The sequence below is a fragment of the Fusarium odoratissimum genome, assembly GCF_000260195.1.
Source record: "Fusarium odoratissimum NRRL 54006 unplaced genomic scaffold supercont1.13, whole genome shotgun sequence".
In the NCBI taxonomy this organism is placed as follows: Eukaryota; Fungi; Ascomycota; class Sordariomycetes; order Hypocreales; family Nectriaceae; genus Fusarium; species Fusarium odoratissimum.
Window position 1 is genome coordinate 413,357 of NW_022158699.1, and position 16,503 is coordinate 429,859.

General features: G+C 47.9%; 8 protein-coding genes and 1 non-coding gene across 9 annotated transcripts; 5 read left to right on the forward strand and 4 right to left on the reverse strand.

Moving 5' to 3' along the window:
- Positions 1-84: 84 nt before the first annotated feature.
- On the reverse strand, positions 85-867 carry FOIG_08538 (uncharacterized protein; the record flags this gene model as incomplete). The annotated part of the gene is made up of 1 exon (XM_031208583.1): positions 85-867. The coding sequence occupies one exon, from the start codon at positions 865-867 to the stop codon at positions 85-87; it is 783 nt and encodes a 260-aa protein (XP_031061589.1).
- A 365-nt stretch (positions 868-1,232) lies between these two features.
- FOIG_08539 (uncharacterized protein) lies at positions 1,233-5,164 on the reverse strand (the record flags this gene model as incomplete). Its single annotated transcript, XM_031208584.1, has 9 exons — positions 1,233-1,431; positions 1,481-1,633; positions 1,679-1,883; positions 1,937-2,223; positions 2,268-2,354; positions 2,398-3,159; positions 3,370-3,527; positions 3,796-4,445; positions 4,504-5,164. 9 exons carry the CDS (start codon positions 5,162-5,164, stop codon positions 1,233-1,235), a joined length of 3,162 nt encoding a protein of 1,053 aa, XP_031061590.1.
- Positions 5,165-5,442: 278 nt separating this feature from the next.
- FOIG_08540 (trans-aconitate 2-methyltransferase) lies at positions 5,443-6,627 on the reverse strand. Its single transcript, XM_031208585.1, has one exon. It carries the CDS (start codon positions 6,485-6,487, stop codon positions 5,609-5,611), a length of 879 nt encoding a protein of 292 aa, XP_031061591.1. The 5' UTR covers positions 6,488-6,627; the 3' UTR covers positions 5,443-5,608.
- Positions 6,628-7,450: 823 nt separating this feature from the next.
- FOIG_08541 (uncharacterized protein) lies at positions 7,451-8,118 on the forward strand (the record flags this gene model as incomplete). The annotated part of the gene is made up of 1 exon (XM_031208586.1): positions 7,451-8,118. The coding sequence occupies one exon, from the start codon at positions 7,451-7,453 to the stop codon at positions 8,111-8,113; it is 663 nt and encodes a 220-aa protein (XP_031061592.1). The 3' UTR covers positions 8,114-8,118.
- Positions 8,119-8,573: 455 nt separating this feature from the next.
- Positions 8,574-8,663, forward strand: FOIG_08542. The gene has a single exon. It is a non-coding gene; the product is annotated as a tRNA-Arg (tRNA).
- Positions 8,664-9,602: 939 nt separating this feature from the next.
- FOIG_08543 (uncharacterized protein) lies at positions 9,603-10,206 on the forward strand (the record flags this gene model as incomplete). Its single annotated transcript, XM_031208587.1, has 2 exons — positions 9,603-9,756; positions 9,812-10,206. 2 exons carry the CDS (start codon positions 9,603-9,605, stop codon positions 10,204-10,206), a joined length of 549 nt encoding a protein of 182 aa, XP_031061593.1.
- Positions 10,207-10,414: 208 nt separating this feature from the next.
- Positions 10,415-11,404, reverse strand: FOIG_08544 (uncharacterized protein). Its single transcript, XM_031208588.1, has one exon. It carries the CDS (start codon positions 11,380-11,382, stop codon positions 10,417-10,419), a length of 966 nt encoding a protein of 321 aa, XP_031061594.1. The 5' UTR covers positions 11,383-11,404; the 3' UTR covers positions 10,415-10,416.
- Positions 11,405-12,459: 1,055 nt separating this feature from the next.
- Positions 12,460-13,241, forward strand: FOIG_08545 (uncharacterized protein; the record flags this gene model as incomplete). The annotated part of the gene is made up of 2 exons (XM_031208589.1): positions 12,460-12,617; positions 12,671-13,241. The coding sequence occupies 2 exons, from the start codon at positions 12,460-12,462 to the stop codon at positions 13,239-13,241; spliced, it is 729 nt and encodes a 242-aa protein (XP_031061595.1).
- An 888-nt stretch (positions 13,242-14,129) lies between these two features.
- Positions 14,130-15,956, forward strand: FOIG_08546 (uncharacterized protein; the record flags this gene model as incomplete). Its single annotated transcript, XM_031208590.1, has 2 exons — positions 14,130-15,559; positions 15,608-15,956. The coding sequence occupies 2 exons, from the start codon at positions 14,130-14,132 to the stop codon at positions 15,954-15,956; spliced, it is 1,779 nt and encodes a 592-aa protein (XP_031061596.1).
- Between the last annotated feature and the right edge of the window lie 547 nt (positions 15,957-16,503).

Sequence of the window (16,503 nt, forward strand, 5' to 3'; positions counted from 1 at the left end):
TACCAAGTGTTTAGATGGATCTGTCAACTAGAATATCATTGCCTGATATATCTCTGTATGGCTGATATATATGGCGCTCTCTATTTAAATGTATGATTTAGCAGCACCTTCATACAGGCCCCCAAAAGCCCCATACCACGTATCAATAGCCTTGGCTGCCATACCCGCCCCGATCGTATCATCACCCCTCTCAAACTTGGGCACGATCTCTCCCATAAACTCCTCCATCGTCAATGTATGCGGCGCATGTTCCTTCTTATTATCGTCAGGATTCTCCCTCTCACGATGAAGATTCGACTCCACCATCGGAGGGGCAATCTCAACAACGCGGATCTTGGTATTCTTGAGTTGAGTGCGGAGATTCATGGAGAAGAAGTGCAGCCAGGCTTTGGTACCGTTGTATACGGGGTTGATGACGTTGAAGGGGATGTAAGCGAGACCGCTGGTTATGTTGACGATAAGAGCGTTGGGCTTGGATTTGAAGTGAGGAATCAAGGCGAGTGAGAGATGCATTGGTCCGCGGATGTTGATGTCAATCTCTTGATCGGCCTTTTCGAGGAAATCATCGTTCTTTAGAACGTCAATTGGGCGCTGAACACCAGCGTTGTTGATAAGACAGTCGAGCTCAGGGTGCTCGCTGGTGATTTTCTTAACGAATGCAGGAATATCGGCTGTCTTGCCAGTGTCGAGGACATAATAACCAGCGGCGCCGATTTCCTGAGTCGTAGACTTGAGGTTCGATTCAGTTCGTCCAGCAAGAAGAACCTTTTTGCCCTTTGAGATCAAGTACTCGGCTAGTGCACGGCCGATACCGCCACCTCCACCGGTGATGACGGCGCAGTTGAACGCGAGACCATTTTGCGACATTTTGATGATTCCTGAATCTCACAAAAGACTAGATCGGTTATATTGTGAGTTTCTGAAGTGAATATCGCAATTGTTACGCGTAGATATATGAAAACGACCACGGAAGTTCGGCACTGTGGTTGTACTGGTGGTGGAACTGAGAGGTGTTCGCGTCATAGGCACTAACTTCAAACTGCAAAAGAGGCTAGTGATCCGGACGCCAACTCGATCCACAATAGTCTAAAGTCCGATAACCACGACGAGTCCGATAGTAAATAACGGGATGATAATGACGTAAACCCGACAAGATTGCGGATTTACGTCTATTTTATAAGCCGAACCCGAACCCTGCAAGCAGTTTGATCTACCGCAAGCCTCCCTAATGCTCATATCTTTCCTATATCCTCGCAAAGAATCTTTGCTATTTTAAAGTCCTGCTCTATTGCCGGGCTGTAAAATGCACCAGCTTCGAGATAGCCTAAGGCGAAGGTTGTCCATTTTTTGTTTATGTCTGATACGATGTCGCGGATGTATGGGTATGGTGAGACGCTGAGAGCGTATATGACGCATATTTGGCCGAATATTCTTAGGTATGATTAGAATTGGTATGAATGAGAGGGAGAGGGAGTATTACTGGCTGCAAACGAAGAATTTGAGAGGATTACAGCTCCTCATTGTGTCGGTGACTTGGATTACGGAGGCCCAGGCGAGAACAGCGCTTATAGCGTCACGACATTTCCGGAGATGTCCTTCGGTGAGCGATGCTGGTCTTTCCAGGGCTCGGTGGCTTTTAAAGTCAGTAAAGTAAAGACTACTGGATAAATGTACTTACAGCAGAGGTCGGCCGATGTGATATCTCGCGACAAAATACCGAGCATGTAGCCAGGCTGTCACAAGTGCATCAGAGGGAGACTCAGCCTGCGTCAAAGGCGATTTCGGATCAAACTGAAGCATAGGAGGTAACCGTTCCCGCCATTGCTCCAACTGCCGAATCAGTTCATCCTCAACCGGCTCAGGTGGATAATCCGACGTAGGATCTACCTTCATCAGCATCTCATCCTTTACTACCACGAAGGACCTCAAAACTTACTAAAATGAAACAAACTATTCCTCGCTCTCGTCAAAATAAGTCGGTGCGCAAGCTGCGATAAAAAGTGATAATGAAAGAACGGATCATCACCTGGATATCGAAACGATCCAAACGAGGCAATGTCTTGAGCGGAGATGAACTTTGGTAGAGCGATGTGTTCCTCGAGATGCAGGGAGTTGCTCGGTGGAAGGTTGAGTTCTTGGGATAGGACGGCTTCAAACATACTTGTTATCCAGAACAGGCGGGATTGCATGTCTAGCATCCATTCATCCCGATCTCTTGATAAGCTGCAGATGTTAGTTAGGATTGCGGATGGCGAATGGGGGCTTACTTGTTCCAGAAGTATGCGCTGCATGCGCTTGCTTTGCTGAGCATGGCCCACCAGTCGATGGGCCTCAAAGCCTCGGCGTAGAACAATCTATCAACGTCAGCTTCATCCGAGATACTTCGGCAAATCTCACCCTGAAAGAAGGTAAAACTGGCAGGCTTGTAAGTCCTGCTCGCACATCAAAAAGCCAAACCGTTTCCTCGCCTCATTAAAAAAGTCCAATCCTGGCATCCCCCCATCTTGTCCAACGTAAGGACTTGACGCCGGCGTCCCAGCAAACCCAGCTTCTTGTAGCGCCTTCTGTCCCATCGATCCCAGAGCCATAACAACAAGAACTATACAGCTCTCAATACAAATCCCAAAGTTCCCATCAATGGCAACACCAAGGGTTCGTTGAAAATACGTCTTCTGATCCAATATCGGATTCGCTAGATTAAATGTCGTAAAGTAAACATCAGATAACTGCTTTAACGTCGCAATACTCAATTTCGAAAGCCAATCCGATGAAATATCCACAGACGCAGCGTGCGGAAGTTTTGGCCGTGAAGCTTCAAGGCGTGTCGAGTATGTACCGCCTTGCATCTGACACATTAACTTCACAGATTCAGGGAGTGCGGACTGGATGGCAGGCCAGAAGAGGACTTGATGCGCGCTGAAGGAGATAGCGGGATTGGGATCATTTGGCGCTGCTGGTGAGTCGATCGTTTCGTGGCGGAGAAAAGATGGGACGCCGAGGACTTCGCTTGAGTTTGCGGGAGATCTGGGGTTGAAAGGTCGCAGTGCGGTGGCGATGGAGCGATGTTCTGTGGGATTTGAGTCGTGAGGTTTTGAGTCGTCGATTTTACCTTCTATGCGACGGAGGATGTTGACGATCATGCCGAGAGAGGCTTCATTGCTGATGCTGTTAGTGCTGAAGCTTGGTTGATCGAAGCAGCTTTAGATTTACCGCGTTGCTTTTCTTTGAGTGAAACGGCATTGAATACCGAGGGACTTGCAAAGTCCACATGGAAAATCTTCATCACATCTTGTTTTTTTCTGACGACAGTATTCACATGCCTATCATGTTTGAGTCATCTCATCCCCGGCGAGACGGTAGGAAGCTTACCTGTCTGGCGATGAAGCCTCTTTGTCTTTTTGACGGAGGTCCTTCATCTGAGCCGTTTGCCTCGACGGCAGGACTGCTTTCTTCTCGGTCTGCCATGCAGGACTATCGGTGTTGTTGATGAATTGTAGTGTTGTCCGGGGAGGAATGTCAAACTCCGGCTGTGGCACGTGCAGAAATTTCAGTGGCGCTTCGATAGATGCATATTTCACTTGCTACATACAAGTCGCGTTCACAGGAGTCATCTTCATTTCTCCAGTCAGTAATAAACAAAGCAATAATTCGGTGCCTAGTGGAGTAGACTAATCAATTTGTTGTCAAGTACTTTTTCTTTCCTGCCGACATCAATTCATCCTCACCGTAAGCTCTTTACGATCTTTCAGCCCGATTCTCCGCCAGTTCCATTTCCAACTCATTGACAGCAAATACCAAGCCCTCATTGTATCTATTAGTCTCTTTGATCTGATTCCCCGAGTCCTGAATGATTAGGAGCGTCGCAATATTAAGCGTCAACCCAGATACGTAGGCGAGCGGAATACTAGCCGCTGGACTCCAAGCATATGTGACAGCGCTCGTGAGACTCGTCAGCAATGACAATGTGAGCATCGTGTAGAACGTCTTGGGAAAGCTCGTCTTGATCTCATCCTTCTTGTTCTTGTTGAATAGTGGTTTCACGATGACGTACAGTCCTGCGAGTGACGAGATAAACTGACTGAGCGTTGAGTAAAAGTTGCTGTCTAATGCAGGTAGTGAGTCGGGAGATCCGCAGAGGATGGTGGAGTAGATGGTTGGTGGCATTGCGGCAGCAAGGATCAGAACAACGGGTGATTTGGTAAGCCCAAAGAGGCTTGTCCAATGATTTTCGCGTGCGTCAGGGCTGATGCTAAAGCGCTGTCGTAGCTTCGTCAATCGTCTCTCCTTGGGCTTGGTAGAACCGTTCTCCACGTGGACCGTAGTAGTGTTAGCATCTCTCCCGAATGAGGTCCTTTGGATAATGCCACCAGATGGAATGTTAGAACCGCTCGACCATGATTGAGCGCTAGAAGAATTGACGAATGGTGAGAGGTGTTTGGGACGTTCTGGCGAGGACTTAGTAATTGACAAAAGACGAGCCAGGGTCTGTCAACCCAATCTTACCTTGTTCGACACGCAATTCGTCGGCCTTCGCCGCACATTCCGCCATGTTAAGCTCGAACATGTCAAAGGCGACTTGGATGTCTGACAATAAGTCCACCAGAGACGTCCCAGCCATCCTGTCAATCTGCACAAACGCCTCTTTGACAGAGAGGTAAATAGACCGAATGTGGGCAACGTTGCTCTTCAAGTCGCCAATCTTGTCGCTAAGCCACTGATAATCCTTTACTTCATTCCTCCAGCGTTCGAATACAACAGTCCATTCATATCTCCACGAGTAGCTAAATCCATTTTCCAAGTTGCCCAGAATAGATAGATTCCGTGAATGCCAAGTCATTTCGGGTACTTTTCCATGATCATCGAATGCAGATAGAGATGCCAGAAGATTCGTTAAGGAGCGGCATTGTAGAATGACAAGAGGAAAAGATATTGAAATGCATAATTCGGCAATCTCCAGTCGTGCCTCTCTCATAGCTCCAAAGACTTTCAGTATGTTGATGGTAGCCATGTCAACGAGAGTCGGATATTTCTGCTGTAAGGTGCTCTTAGCCTCGTCCCGGACTCTCTTGGCTTCATCAGTGTTGCTTTCTGCCAGGAGAGGACTGGTTTCGATCCCGATAATACTGGACATACTCCCCGAGATCTGCTGTAGTTTTGTGTCCATCGTTTTCAATCTAGCGAAGTGAAAGTCCAGTAGGGAAAGCCATCTCTTGGCATAGGCATCATTTTCAAGCTCTTGAGGCCCATACCAGTTGCCTTGCCGCGCATACGTGCGCAAGGCGGATTAAGGCAACCAGAGGCAGTCCAACCTGCAGACGCCACCGTTGCATAGCTGCATCTTTTCCATTCTATCTCCCGCATGGCATAACAAGCTAGTATGCAGTGTGTGAAACACGATCTTGCTTATTGGCTAAGCATTATCAATTATCATAAGTCCCAAAGCCACGGCGGCTACCGCGCATACGCCTTGGCCCAATCGTGCGGTCAACGTATGTCACCAATCATGAGGCAGATTTCCAAGACCGGACGTAACGGTCTCTTTCGTGATCCGTAAAGCATTCCTCTAACTACTACCTATAATACTATATACACTGGGTCGGCTCTACATTTACGCTTTTGTCGCAACAACTAACAACCGAGGAAACGGCAAAAGAACCTTTCCATCCTTCTGCGCGGTATAGCCTTGCTTCAACTTATCCAAATAGGCCTCAATAAACGCTTCCTGCTCAGGCTCCGACAGCGGATTCAGATAGGGACGAAGACCGGTCCCCTTGACCCACTCAACAATCCCTTCATGATTCTCCATAACATGCATGTAAGTCGTCTGCCAAATATTAAGATCAGAGCACAAATGCTTCAACCCATCCCAAATCTCAGTTGGTGAAGGAAACTGGTCACGAGAGTAGTTGGCGGCTCTGAGTTTCTCTGTCCATGGCATGTTGGGTGTATCCGCTGTTTCTCGCATCAAAGCGTGACTTGGCTCTTCAAGATTAAAAGGGACCTGAAAAGCGAGACTTCCACCAGGCGCGACATGATCAAGAAGTTTTCTCACAATCTCAATGCGTTGCCCATTCGGCAACCATTGAAAAACAGCGTTCGAGAAGAGAACGTCAACAGGTTCTTCAGGCTTGTAGGTCAAAAGATCAGCAACCTCAAACGAAACATTAGGAAGAGTTTGTTTCGCCTTCTTGATCATATCAGCTGAGGAATCAAAGCCTGAGATGTGAGCGTTGGGATAGCGTTCGGCTAACACGGCGGTTGAGTTGCCGGGGCCGCAGCCAACGTCCACGACGCGCTTGGGAGATGTGTTGGGAACGTGGGCTAGAAGATCTGTCGAAGGACGGGTGCGGTCTTTGAGGAATTTAACGTATTGGTCTGCGGACCACGTGTCTTTTGCTTGAGCCATGGTAGCTGAGAAGTAGCGTTTTGGTTGTTGATTGAGGGAGGTGAGAAGATGACGTCGTGATAGTGAAGCGACGCGAGACATTGTCAATTGAAGACTCGTTGATAGTAATGTGAGCCTAGAGAGTATTCCTCAATTCTTGGCATGAGGGAGACAGCGGGGATCGTATTTATATTCGTATTTGGCCACTGTCGTGACTGATAATATTATTCAGTCGCGTGCCATTTGACGGACTGGGATTGAGTTTCCTGCGAGAATGATGGCCTCAGCCGAGTCGGACTCCGATCTCCAAAACCGAGAGAGTGGGACTGCCTCGGTTCAGAGTCGGGCTATCGGATGTATTCTTCGGAGACGAGCAGGACCTCGTAAATGAATAGAATTTTTACGATGATCTTCGTATAACAATTTTAGAACTTATGTCAGGTGTATGTATGTTTATTAGACTAAAGACGCATGGTTGTGGTGGTTGCGGATGATTCGCATGAGCTGTCGTGTTACAATGACTCCCATCATGGACCGGGTTGAATTCATCACTATAATAACCAGGTTCAAAGGCAAGAATTATCGGTCTGTCCTGAAACTTAAGCTATCTTTATATCAAAGAATTGAATCAAACAGTTTGTAGAAGTAGTAAATTTGTAACGCGATTCGGAGTCGGGACCTTTCTTACTGACAGTGTTTACAAGCCAGCCAATCAGCCGTAACCACAAGCTCCGCGGAACCAGGCACTTTACTAGGCTTACATGAGGATAATCATGGCGAACCCTCGAAGTTTCATCGCAGCTTGACTAATCACCTGTTTCACCACTGTTTGTTTGCATTTGTCAGTTCCTTCCGCGCTCATGTTTACTGTTGATTCTATCCGGCTCTCAAAGAAAGTAGTTAACATAAGTTGTGTGCAGGAAGGGGTTGTCATGTATTTAAAGAGATGAAATGCCCATGAAAGTTAGTTCGTTCTACGCTCTATCATCTCTACCGAGACTTGCATTGTTACATACCATTTGCATCTACCATCAATTTAGATCACACGATACACCTTTCATCGCAATGGCAGAAATGAAGCCGATCAAAGTGCTGGGAGTCCACGGACCCAATGCTGGCAAGATTGTTCTCCTCTGTGAAGAATTGGGACTCCCTTATGAGACGGAAATCATCCCTCTTACCGACGTCAAGAACCCAAACTACGTCGCTATCAACCCCAACGGACGATTGCCATCTATCCAGGACCCAAACACAAACCTCACTCTCTGGGAATCAGGTGCTATCATCGAATACCTAACCGAAACTTATGACAAGGACCACAAGCTTAGCTTCACGTCTGGCACAGCTGAAGCCTACCACGCTCGCCAATGGCTCTTCTTCCAGACGACCGGCCAGGGACCGTATTACGGCCAGGCGATGTGGTTCATCATCTATCAGCCACTTCCCGAAGCTCGCGAGCGCTATGTCAAAGAGGTCAACCGTGTGACCAGCGTTCTGGAAGGACATCTGGCTAAGCAGAAGCCTGACGCGGATGGAAACGTTTGGTTTCTAGGTGGTCGGCTTTCGTATGTGGATGTCGCGTTCTTCACCTGGCAGCACACGGCTGAACCGCGAATTCCGAACGAGGAGTTTAATCAGGATGATTACCCGCATGTTAAGAAGTGGGCGGAGAACATGCTTAAGCGCCCGAGTGTGCAGAAGGCCTTGAAGCTCCAGGAGGCTAAATAGACTTGTCAAAACAGTGTTGGAAGGGAGGTTCTGCCTTCAACAGGCGAGCCGCCGTTATAAAGTGTGTATAGGGATGGATAGTTATTGCCTTGATGTTGGGTATGGTGGTTTAAGAAAGTTTTGTTCGCCTTCCAACCGGCTTTGGTCAATTAAATGTAACGATCAATCCACCTCTAAATATATTATGTCAGAAAATCAATCTAAATATATATATACCCAAGAGTTAAATACGGAATGCTGGATATATAAAGAACTCTAAAGACTTAGACCTAATTTTTCAGATCCGACTACCTTCGAGTTGAATAATTTCTGAATGAGGGCAGTGATTAAGGTTGAGATTGATCAGAATAAACAGAACTCTTCACGTCGAGTTCAGCTACCCTATTCCTCGCGTTGTCACGCGCAGGAACGCGTCGAGAACTTCAACGCTGCCAGAAGCGAGCCAATCATCAACGGTTCTGGCCGCGTGGCCTAATGGCTAAGGCGCTAGATTTCGGTTTCCAGCCCCCGAACTCTCTAGAGATTCCAGGTTCGAATCCTGGCGTGGTCGACAATTTGCTGGATTTCTTTCTGAACGACAATTAGCCAGTAAGAATATTTTTTTTTAGCTGATAAAAAAAGTGTAAATATAATAAGTAATATAATGCTTAAGATTGACACATATTGATAGACCATTGTTAAAGCTAATACCAACAGCACCTAAAATACACCATGGCCAACAGATAATGACCCAGCGGTAAGTGAAACCCTTACACTGCATCTGCATGCGCTCCGCCTCTTTGGAGTGATTGGCGACAAGACCATGCTACAGGCACTGCCTGCGTTGTTGGCTCTTGGTTGGCCCTAGGAGAGGCTCTCACCTAATCAATCATTGGCGGCACTCTGGGTCGCTGTGCGAAGAGGGTGTAGATACACCTGTAAGGCGGACTGGTAGGCGCTATTGATACGCATCTATCCATCTTCCAATATATAAGCATCTCATTTCTACTGAAACCTGAACACCTCTGCCCATTCTAGCTTGAGTATCACCATTATATCCTATCTCACTTTGTCCTGTGACTGGCGCCCTTATTATAACACAAGGTGCTTCTGGATCTAGGAGATGGTGTCAGAACAGCCTAAAAACGAAGCAAGGCCGCTCGCAAATGAAGGTAATCCCTCCATCACTCAGTTACACAATCTAAATGAAGGAATATTAATATCAAATCTCTGACACGCAGGCCGACGCGTTGTACTCCTTATAACCACTCCAGTAGGCGAATCGTTCCAGTCTATCGCTCAAGTTACTGGGTACCAAGCACCAGAAAGTACTCCTGTTGATTGGTCAAGCCATGAGAATAGCGCTCTGCCGGACCTAGCATCCAGACTCAGATTTACAACGCACTACGCGCTATGTGTCATAGACTGGCAGCTCTGGGAGGGCAAATCTGTGAGTCTGCTACAAAAGTTCAGAGAGGCAAGGTTCTGGGACCACCCTGGCGATTATACAATGATTTCGCCATCGAGGAGTGGCCGCAGCAACAGTAGTACGACACCGGCATGTCTGAATGCGTGCAAGGTCTGGTCTGAGGAGGTTATACGTATGATAGACAGTGGAGAGGTCATTGGGCGGACAGATATGTCCGATGAGGAGATAACTCAAGGTATGTCAGACCGCGAGCAACACATATTCTTCGAGAGCTAACTTATAATGTAAAGTCTATACAAGCCTTCGACAAGATTGGACGTACATGCCTATTTTTTGGAACTGCCACGACCTTGCAATCCGACTCGCTTACATCATTGTTCGGCCATCGATGCATGTGATCCGGATTCTCAAAGGACTCATGATATCACTCCGCAGAGCCTGCAATAAGGAGATCAAGTGGGATTCTACGGCCGGCAAAGTTTCCTTCGGCGGATGGGGAGTAGCCGCTCTGGGTGGCATCGCTAGTGTGCCCCCATTAGCTATGGCTGGTATCGGTGTGTTCATGGTTGGATGTTCCGCATTGTTCTTTGGAGGGGTTGCGGTGTCTGCAAAGGAGAGAGCAAGATATCAGTTCATGAAGAAATTGGAGGAGAAGTTCCCTCAGCTCAAGTCGCTTCACAATTGAGCAGCCATAGCATGATGCGATGTCTTTTCACTTGTTGGATATATTTTTTTATCTTGTATGTCACAAATTGCAATGCTTTCAAGCACCCAGGGCCATCAAAATGGTCCATTTCAGAGCGAAGTCCTTTTTTGCAGGTATTATCTTCTTTAAGAAACTTATTGCGACCTATATTGGCGATCTAGCATGCACTTCCCACAGCGTACCTGACCCTCACTCATGCTCATACTCGACACTATACATACATCGAATATTCTTATCATCAGGACACCATCCATGAAAAACCAAGGTGTCGCCCGCCTCATTACTCGTCGCACCACCAGGTGCATCGAGTCCAAAGTCCGGCGCCGCAATCAGAGGCTCGTCCGCACGCGTATACGGTCCTGATAACTTATCCGCGTACGCATATTTGACATTATACAGCGGGTCGCGAAAATCGTGACTGCTAAAGAACAAGACGTATTTCCCGTTGCCAAGGCGTACGATGTTTGGCGCTTCAACGAGAACGCCGTCCTCACTGCCGATGCGGTCGAAGATCTTGACCGCATCTCCAATGAAGGTAATGCCGTCGCCTTCGATTTCTTGAAGCATAATTGGTGTACCGCCTGTTGGGCCTGATGCATCGCCCTCTATTTTGTAGATGAGATAATTCTTCCCGCTGTCGGGGTCTTTGAAGCCGCTCGCATCAATGGCGCCTTTGAGGTCATCTGGTCCGCAGACAAGAGGTTTCTCATCATATGTATAAGGACCAGTGGCATTCTTTGAGCGCGCGACACCAATGCAATGTCTACCAGCTTCAATCTCAGGACTCAGGTAAACGATGTACTCTCCACTATCGACGCGTCGAATGTCAGGTGCCCAGGTGTTCTCGCCTGTTGTCCAACCTTTATCGGGGAGGGCATCCTCCTGTTGCAGGGTCCATTCGCCGAGAAGATCTTTAGCTGTGGCGACTTGAAGTTTTCTGTAGTTGTCTGGTGGACCGCCGTTTGTTGCGACAGCTACCCATGATCCATCTTCGAGTTGGATGATTGATGGATCTGGAAAGTCGGCGTTGATGGCTGGGTTGAGTGTTCCCTCGTGCTTGACGGTCAACTTTAGTGCTGATTGACGAATGGTACCCGCTGAAACGGGGTTGAAAAGAAGGCCGAGGACGGGCCAGACAAGGCTTTGAGTGATCATGATGAACTTTCTCTCGTAACTTTAATCGCGGACTCTTGCTAGAAGCCATGGCATAGTCTCTACCTGCGCTTTTATACCCGAGAGGATCTAGGCACAGCCTTCGATCTGCACTGCTTAGCTTGTTTCTACACCTCTCATACGTCAGTCGATTATGCCGTCAGCTGTCGATCACATCAGATTTCTTACTCTAATTTTAAAATAAGCAAGGTACAGCTTCCTTTTGGGGTAAATCGCTGCGCATAGCTGCAGAATAAGCATAGCCTGCCATTACAGTGGGTATCGCTTATAAGACAGGCGAATGGTAATTCGGCATAATTGTTGTTTTCTGTTATCTCTTTCATGCGAAGGGCCTTTTACCGACTCGTTTGTTGACCGCATAAATTTTGTTTGGACTTTTGGCATGTTGATGCTGCAGTCCTTTGGCGAGTGAAAATTGGCATCGACAGGGATGATCACTCTGGTGATTTTGAAGTTACCCTTGGTATCACGGATTATTCTGCGATTGGCCTTCGCATCCCCTGATGATTTGAGCCTGTCTGGCAACCGATCAAGCTAACAGGATACCCCAAGTACTCACGCCAGCACTTCAGTGGTTCCGATGAGTATTACGGGGAAATGGGTTTAGGCTGAAGGATAGATCATTCTTTCTCAAGTAATGTATATCATGTTTTCTAGCTAAAGCTTCCTCTTGACTCACTCTGCCAAAACGCCCAAAGACGTCTTGGTGCTCATGATGTTCAAAAAGGTAATATCTATCCGTAAAACTGTCCAAAACCACGAGCGAAACTCTGACGCAATCATGCTATCAACATCAAAGCTAGGTAGCGGTTTATCCTCGCTGATCTGATCTTTAGGAATTAGGATTAGGTTAGAGAAGCGCGTCTTGATCAGTTGCATAATGGCAATGCGCAAGGTATCAGAATCTGCAACTGGGGCAAAAGCCGGCGACAGAGTCGAGGGAATGCTCTTGAACCATTCTGCCGCGGAGACAACTACTGTGTGGCCATGCTGAGAAGTCACGTCCTGACTCTTTCTCATCTAAAACGGAGGCTAGCAAGATAGAGGAGAGTGCACATCATGAACGAGCTTGGGAGATTGATGTTTGGAGGCTCGTCACGATCTTTTACTCTTGATGAGATTGTCGGGATCAAAAAGAAGCTTGATGGTTGGAAAGACAGCCTACCGGAGTGTCTTCGGCCAAAGAACCTTGTCTTTCCACTTCATTTATCATTGCAGTGAGTACCAATCTGACAGCAAGAGGGATATTCTTATTTCTAATACCTTAAAGTGTTCAACAACCACTCATGGGATTCATGCAGATCGTCTTGAAGTCCGAGTATAAGGACAGTTCTCAAATCCTGGCGGCATGTTCAGGGAAAGCACCTGAAACAGTCTTGAATGAAGCCAAGAAAATGCTTGAGACGATCATGAGATTGTACTACACACGACGCAATTTTGAGTTCTACGATCCGTGGATTGCTTTTGCTCTAACAGCCATCGGTAATGCGGTCGTAGCAGACTTAGCAGAAGGAAGCGACGACGATCCACAAATCTCAGCTGGCTACTGGTCTACCCTTTTCTTCGCAGCGCAGGGCTTGAACAAACAGTCCCGTAATTATCATGTCAGTAGACTTTTGGCTATTCAGCTTCAGAAAGCCATGAAACCGGAGGATCTGCAGTTGGTGCAAACTCATGCCATGGCTGCTCGTATGGAGGATGATGAGCCGGTTCTTATCGCAGAACATTCGGATAGTTTATGGTCAATTCCGGGACTAGCGATAATGAATATAGACCCAGATAGGACTAGGCTGAAGAACGTGATTGCCGGTGTTCAAGACCCTGATATGCAATCTGTGTAGTCGAGAGGTTGTCGGTCTAGCAGTTGAGGGAGGAGACCGCCCAAGCAATAAGCTCAATCGCAACAAATGGCAATGGCCATGACACAGAATAGAGTTAATATGCATGAGGCCTAAAAGCTATTCCGTATTAACAATTATGACTGCAAAATAAGAGCTGAAAGGTAAACACGCTACCGTTGACGCTATTGAATTGCGATAGTGGGCGACTCAGATCCAGACTCTCGGGAAAACTGTCACTATGGCGCTAGTGACCGAATTTGGGATTAAGGAGCGGAAAAGATGTCGAATGAGGAGTAAATCTCGGTAAGTTCCTGATATGCATGGTCGGCACTAGAAAGTGGAAGCAGAAGATGCTTGACGAGGTCCCGTTATCGCGTGGGATTATGATGCTCTGTGCGGTTGACACGGGGGAGCGGATAAATGTCGAGATTCTGAAATTATCCAAGTGACTGTAATGAGAGTATATCATATGAATGGATCGAGGCAATCTGTTTCAGAGCTGAACTTGTAGCTGATCAGAGTCTGTCTCTCAATTTGTGATTGACTTGTCGATATGTTGGTTCCCTCACGGCATGATCATGATGTTGACCTTGACGTCAAATTTCAGGGTCCACATCAATGACATCTAACACCAATCCAGGTACCAAAACACTAACCATCAATAGCCCGACTGCCGGACCCAAAAGGCGCAGGCTGAACGTCTCAACGTGGACAACGCCACACTACACTATCGAAAGCCCTCGGCATCACCAATTCCGCAATAGGGGTCCAAACACCCGGGAAATAACTAAAATACAACATGCAATTCCAACTTTTCCTGTGAGCTTCAACCGTCCAACTCGGTCTGTCATTCATTCGTTATTGATTTGGTTTACCCCTACGCTCACTATGCGCTCCTTCATCGCCATCGCGGCTCTAGCCATTTCTGGCGCCGTCGCTGGTCCTTGCAAGCCTCGAACCACTGAGACTTCTGCATCTGTCGCTTCAGAGACTTCGTCTGCTGCTATTGAAGCTACCACTCTTCCTGCACCTCCCGTCGATTCTATCATTACCAACACTTGTACGGGTGGTGGTCTTACAAGCCTCGATCCGTTTGTCACTGACGGTGATGTTACCCTTAACACTAACGATGGTTACAACCCTGGCGGTGGAAGCTCTGACAAGAGCTGCGCTGCGCTTAGTGCCCAGTCTTCGGGAACTCGCAAGCGTCAGACTCTCGGAGACATCGCGGCGCTGAAGCAGTTGCTCACTGGCCTGAACGTGCGAACTCAGTATACCGTTCAGTTCTTTTACCTCGTCTTCACTCCTCCCCAGGCAACAACATCTTGTGTTCTCGAGGCGTTCATTGGTTCGCAGAAGTTCTTCACCACTGGCATCTTTTCTAATGGTGCTAGCGTTAGCTACAACGAGGTCTTGGTCTCGACTTCTGCTCCTGCTACCCAGGGTTTCTTGAACATCCAGACCACTTGCTCTGCTGGAGGTTCTGCTACAGTGCTTGTTGATTCTATCTTCATTTCTAACCAGGTAACTCCTGAGAACATCAATGACTTTAGACTTGACTTTGGAGGCGGTGATATCCGTGAGCCTGGTAATACCCCTGCTACTACTCAGGTTGCTTCGACTACTCAGCGTGGACCTGCTACCCAGACTCTTCCCGCCACCCAAAACGGTCCTGCTACCCAATCTGAGCCTGCCACTCAGAACGGCCCTTCTACTACCACCAATGCTCCTAACCAGGGTACTACAACCGCCCCTCAGAACCAAGGCACAGAGTCTACTCAAGGAACCGTCATCCCCACCGAGACTGCTGTCAACGGAGCTACAACTGCTGGTGGCGAGTCGAGCCAGTCCACATCCGCTGCCCAGAACAACCAGCAGACTACCGAAACCGCTCAAGGAAACTCCCAGTCCACTGGCACTGTTCAGGCTAATGCTCAGTCTACCACTTTCCCCGGTACTGGCTCCTCTGAGTCTACTTCAGCCCCTGTCAACGCTGCCTCCCAAGCCACTACATCCTCCGCCAACGGCGATGCCTCAACTGATGGCAACTTTGCTTCCACCACTACACGTCCCGACACCCAGCCTGCTACTCCTACTCCCGTCGGCTTCCAAACCGTCACTGCGTTCGATCCTGATTCTACCGTCGGCCCGCTCAACAATGCTGAGCCTGCTCAGGATAACTGCGTCAGCACCAACCTGATCCCCAATGGTGGCTTTGAGTCCGCATCAAGTGGTTGGCAGATTTCCGGAAACGCTGGTATCACCTACAACGGCCAGTTCGGTCCTCAAGCCCGTGCCAACAGCGGAAACCTCGCCATGTAAGTCTCACCATCCCCTTCCCCATCAACTAAACTAACAACTTCCAGGGCTCTACACTGGCCTCAAAAAGACGGCGTCAAAGCCGGTTTCAAGCGCACCATCAGCGGCCTCGTCCCTGGTCAGACGTACTATCTCGGCTACGGCCACCACACGGGCAACGGCGCCCATCTTCCTTACTACGAGTGTGACATCCTCGTCAAGTTCGACGGTGTCAACTTTGATGATTTTGATCCTTTCTACGACCCTAATGCTTGGTGGCAGTACCGCAACCGCATGAACTTTGTCACACCTACGCATTCTACTGTTGAGCTCTCGTTTGTTCTTACTTGTCAGAACAACCCGGCTTCTTTTACGCTTCTCATGGATGATGTTTTCCTTTCTGCTTGTCAGAAATAGATGGTGTTTTAGAGGGTAGACTTGCTTATAGAGTAGAGTTAATATAACCTTCATGAACCTCACTTCCAGCCTCACAATTTACAGTGTCTTATAGTATGATAATACTTGATGTATTGAGGACTGTCTATCTCTTTTTTTGCTTCCATTCAACTTCCACGCCAAGACTTTCGTAGTGTTCTGCCAACGCAGTAATGTCTTCTGTTTCAATCGTAATTGAGACGAGTGTGACTTTGTGAACCTGGACCAATTTCCATCCCGCCTTTCCTTTACCATGAATCCTTTCAAGATCACGGCTTAGCGTTTCAAGCTTGAAATGCTTTGGCTCTCCAACGACCTGCACTATTCCCGGCTCTTCAGGTGCAGACATTGTGACAATTGAGGTATAAAAGTTTAAATGGATGGGGCTGTAAAGGTATTCGTGGCGGAACAAAGAGAGGGTTATGTATCCCGCAGCCCGCTCAGTCGGCTCAAGAGCAGTGCGTAGCTGCGTTCGAGTGGCCTTCGAGCAGAATGTTCAGGAGCAATGAATGTATGTCAATTCCCAACA

Coding starts and splice junctions, on each gene's coding strand:
- FOIG_08540 (XM_031208585.1), bottom strand. CDS start 6,487: ATGTCTCGCGTCGCTTCACTATCACGACGTCATCTTCTCACCTCCCTC.
- FOIG_08544 (XM_031208588.1), bottom strand. CDS start 11,382: ATGATCACTCAAAGCCTTGTCTGGCCCGTCCTCGGCCTTCTTTTCAAC.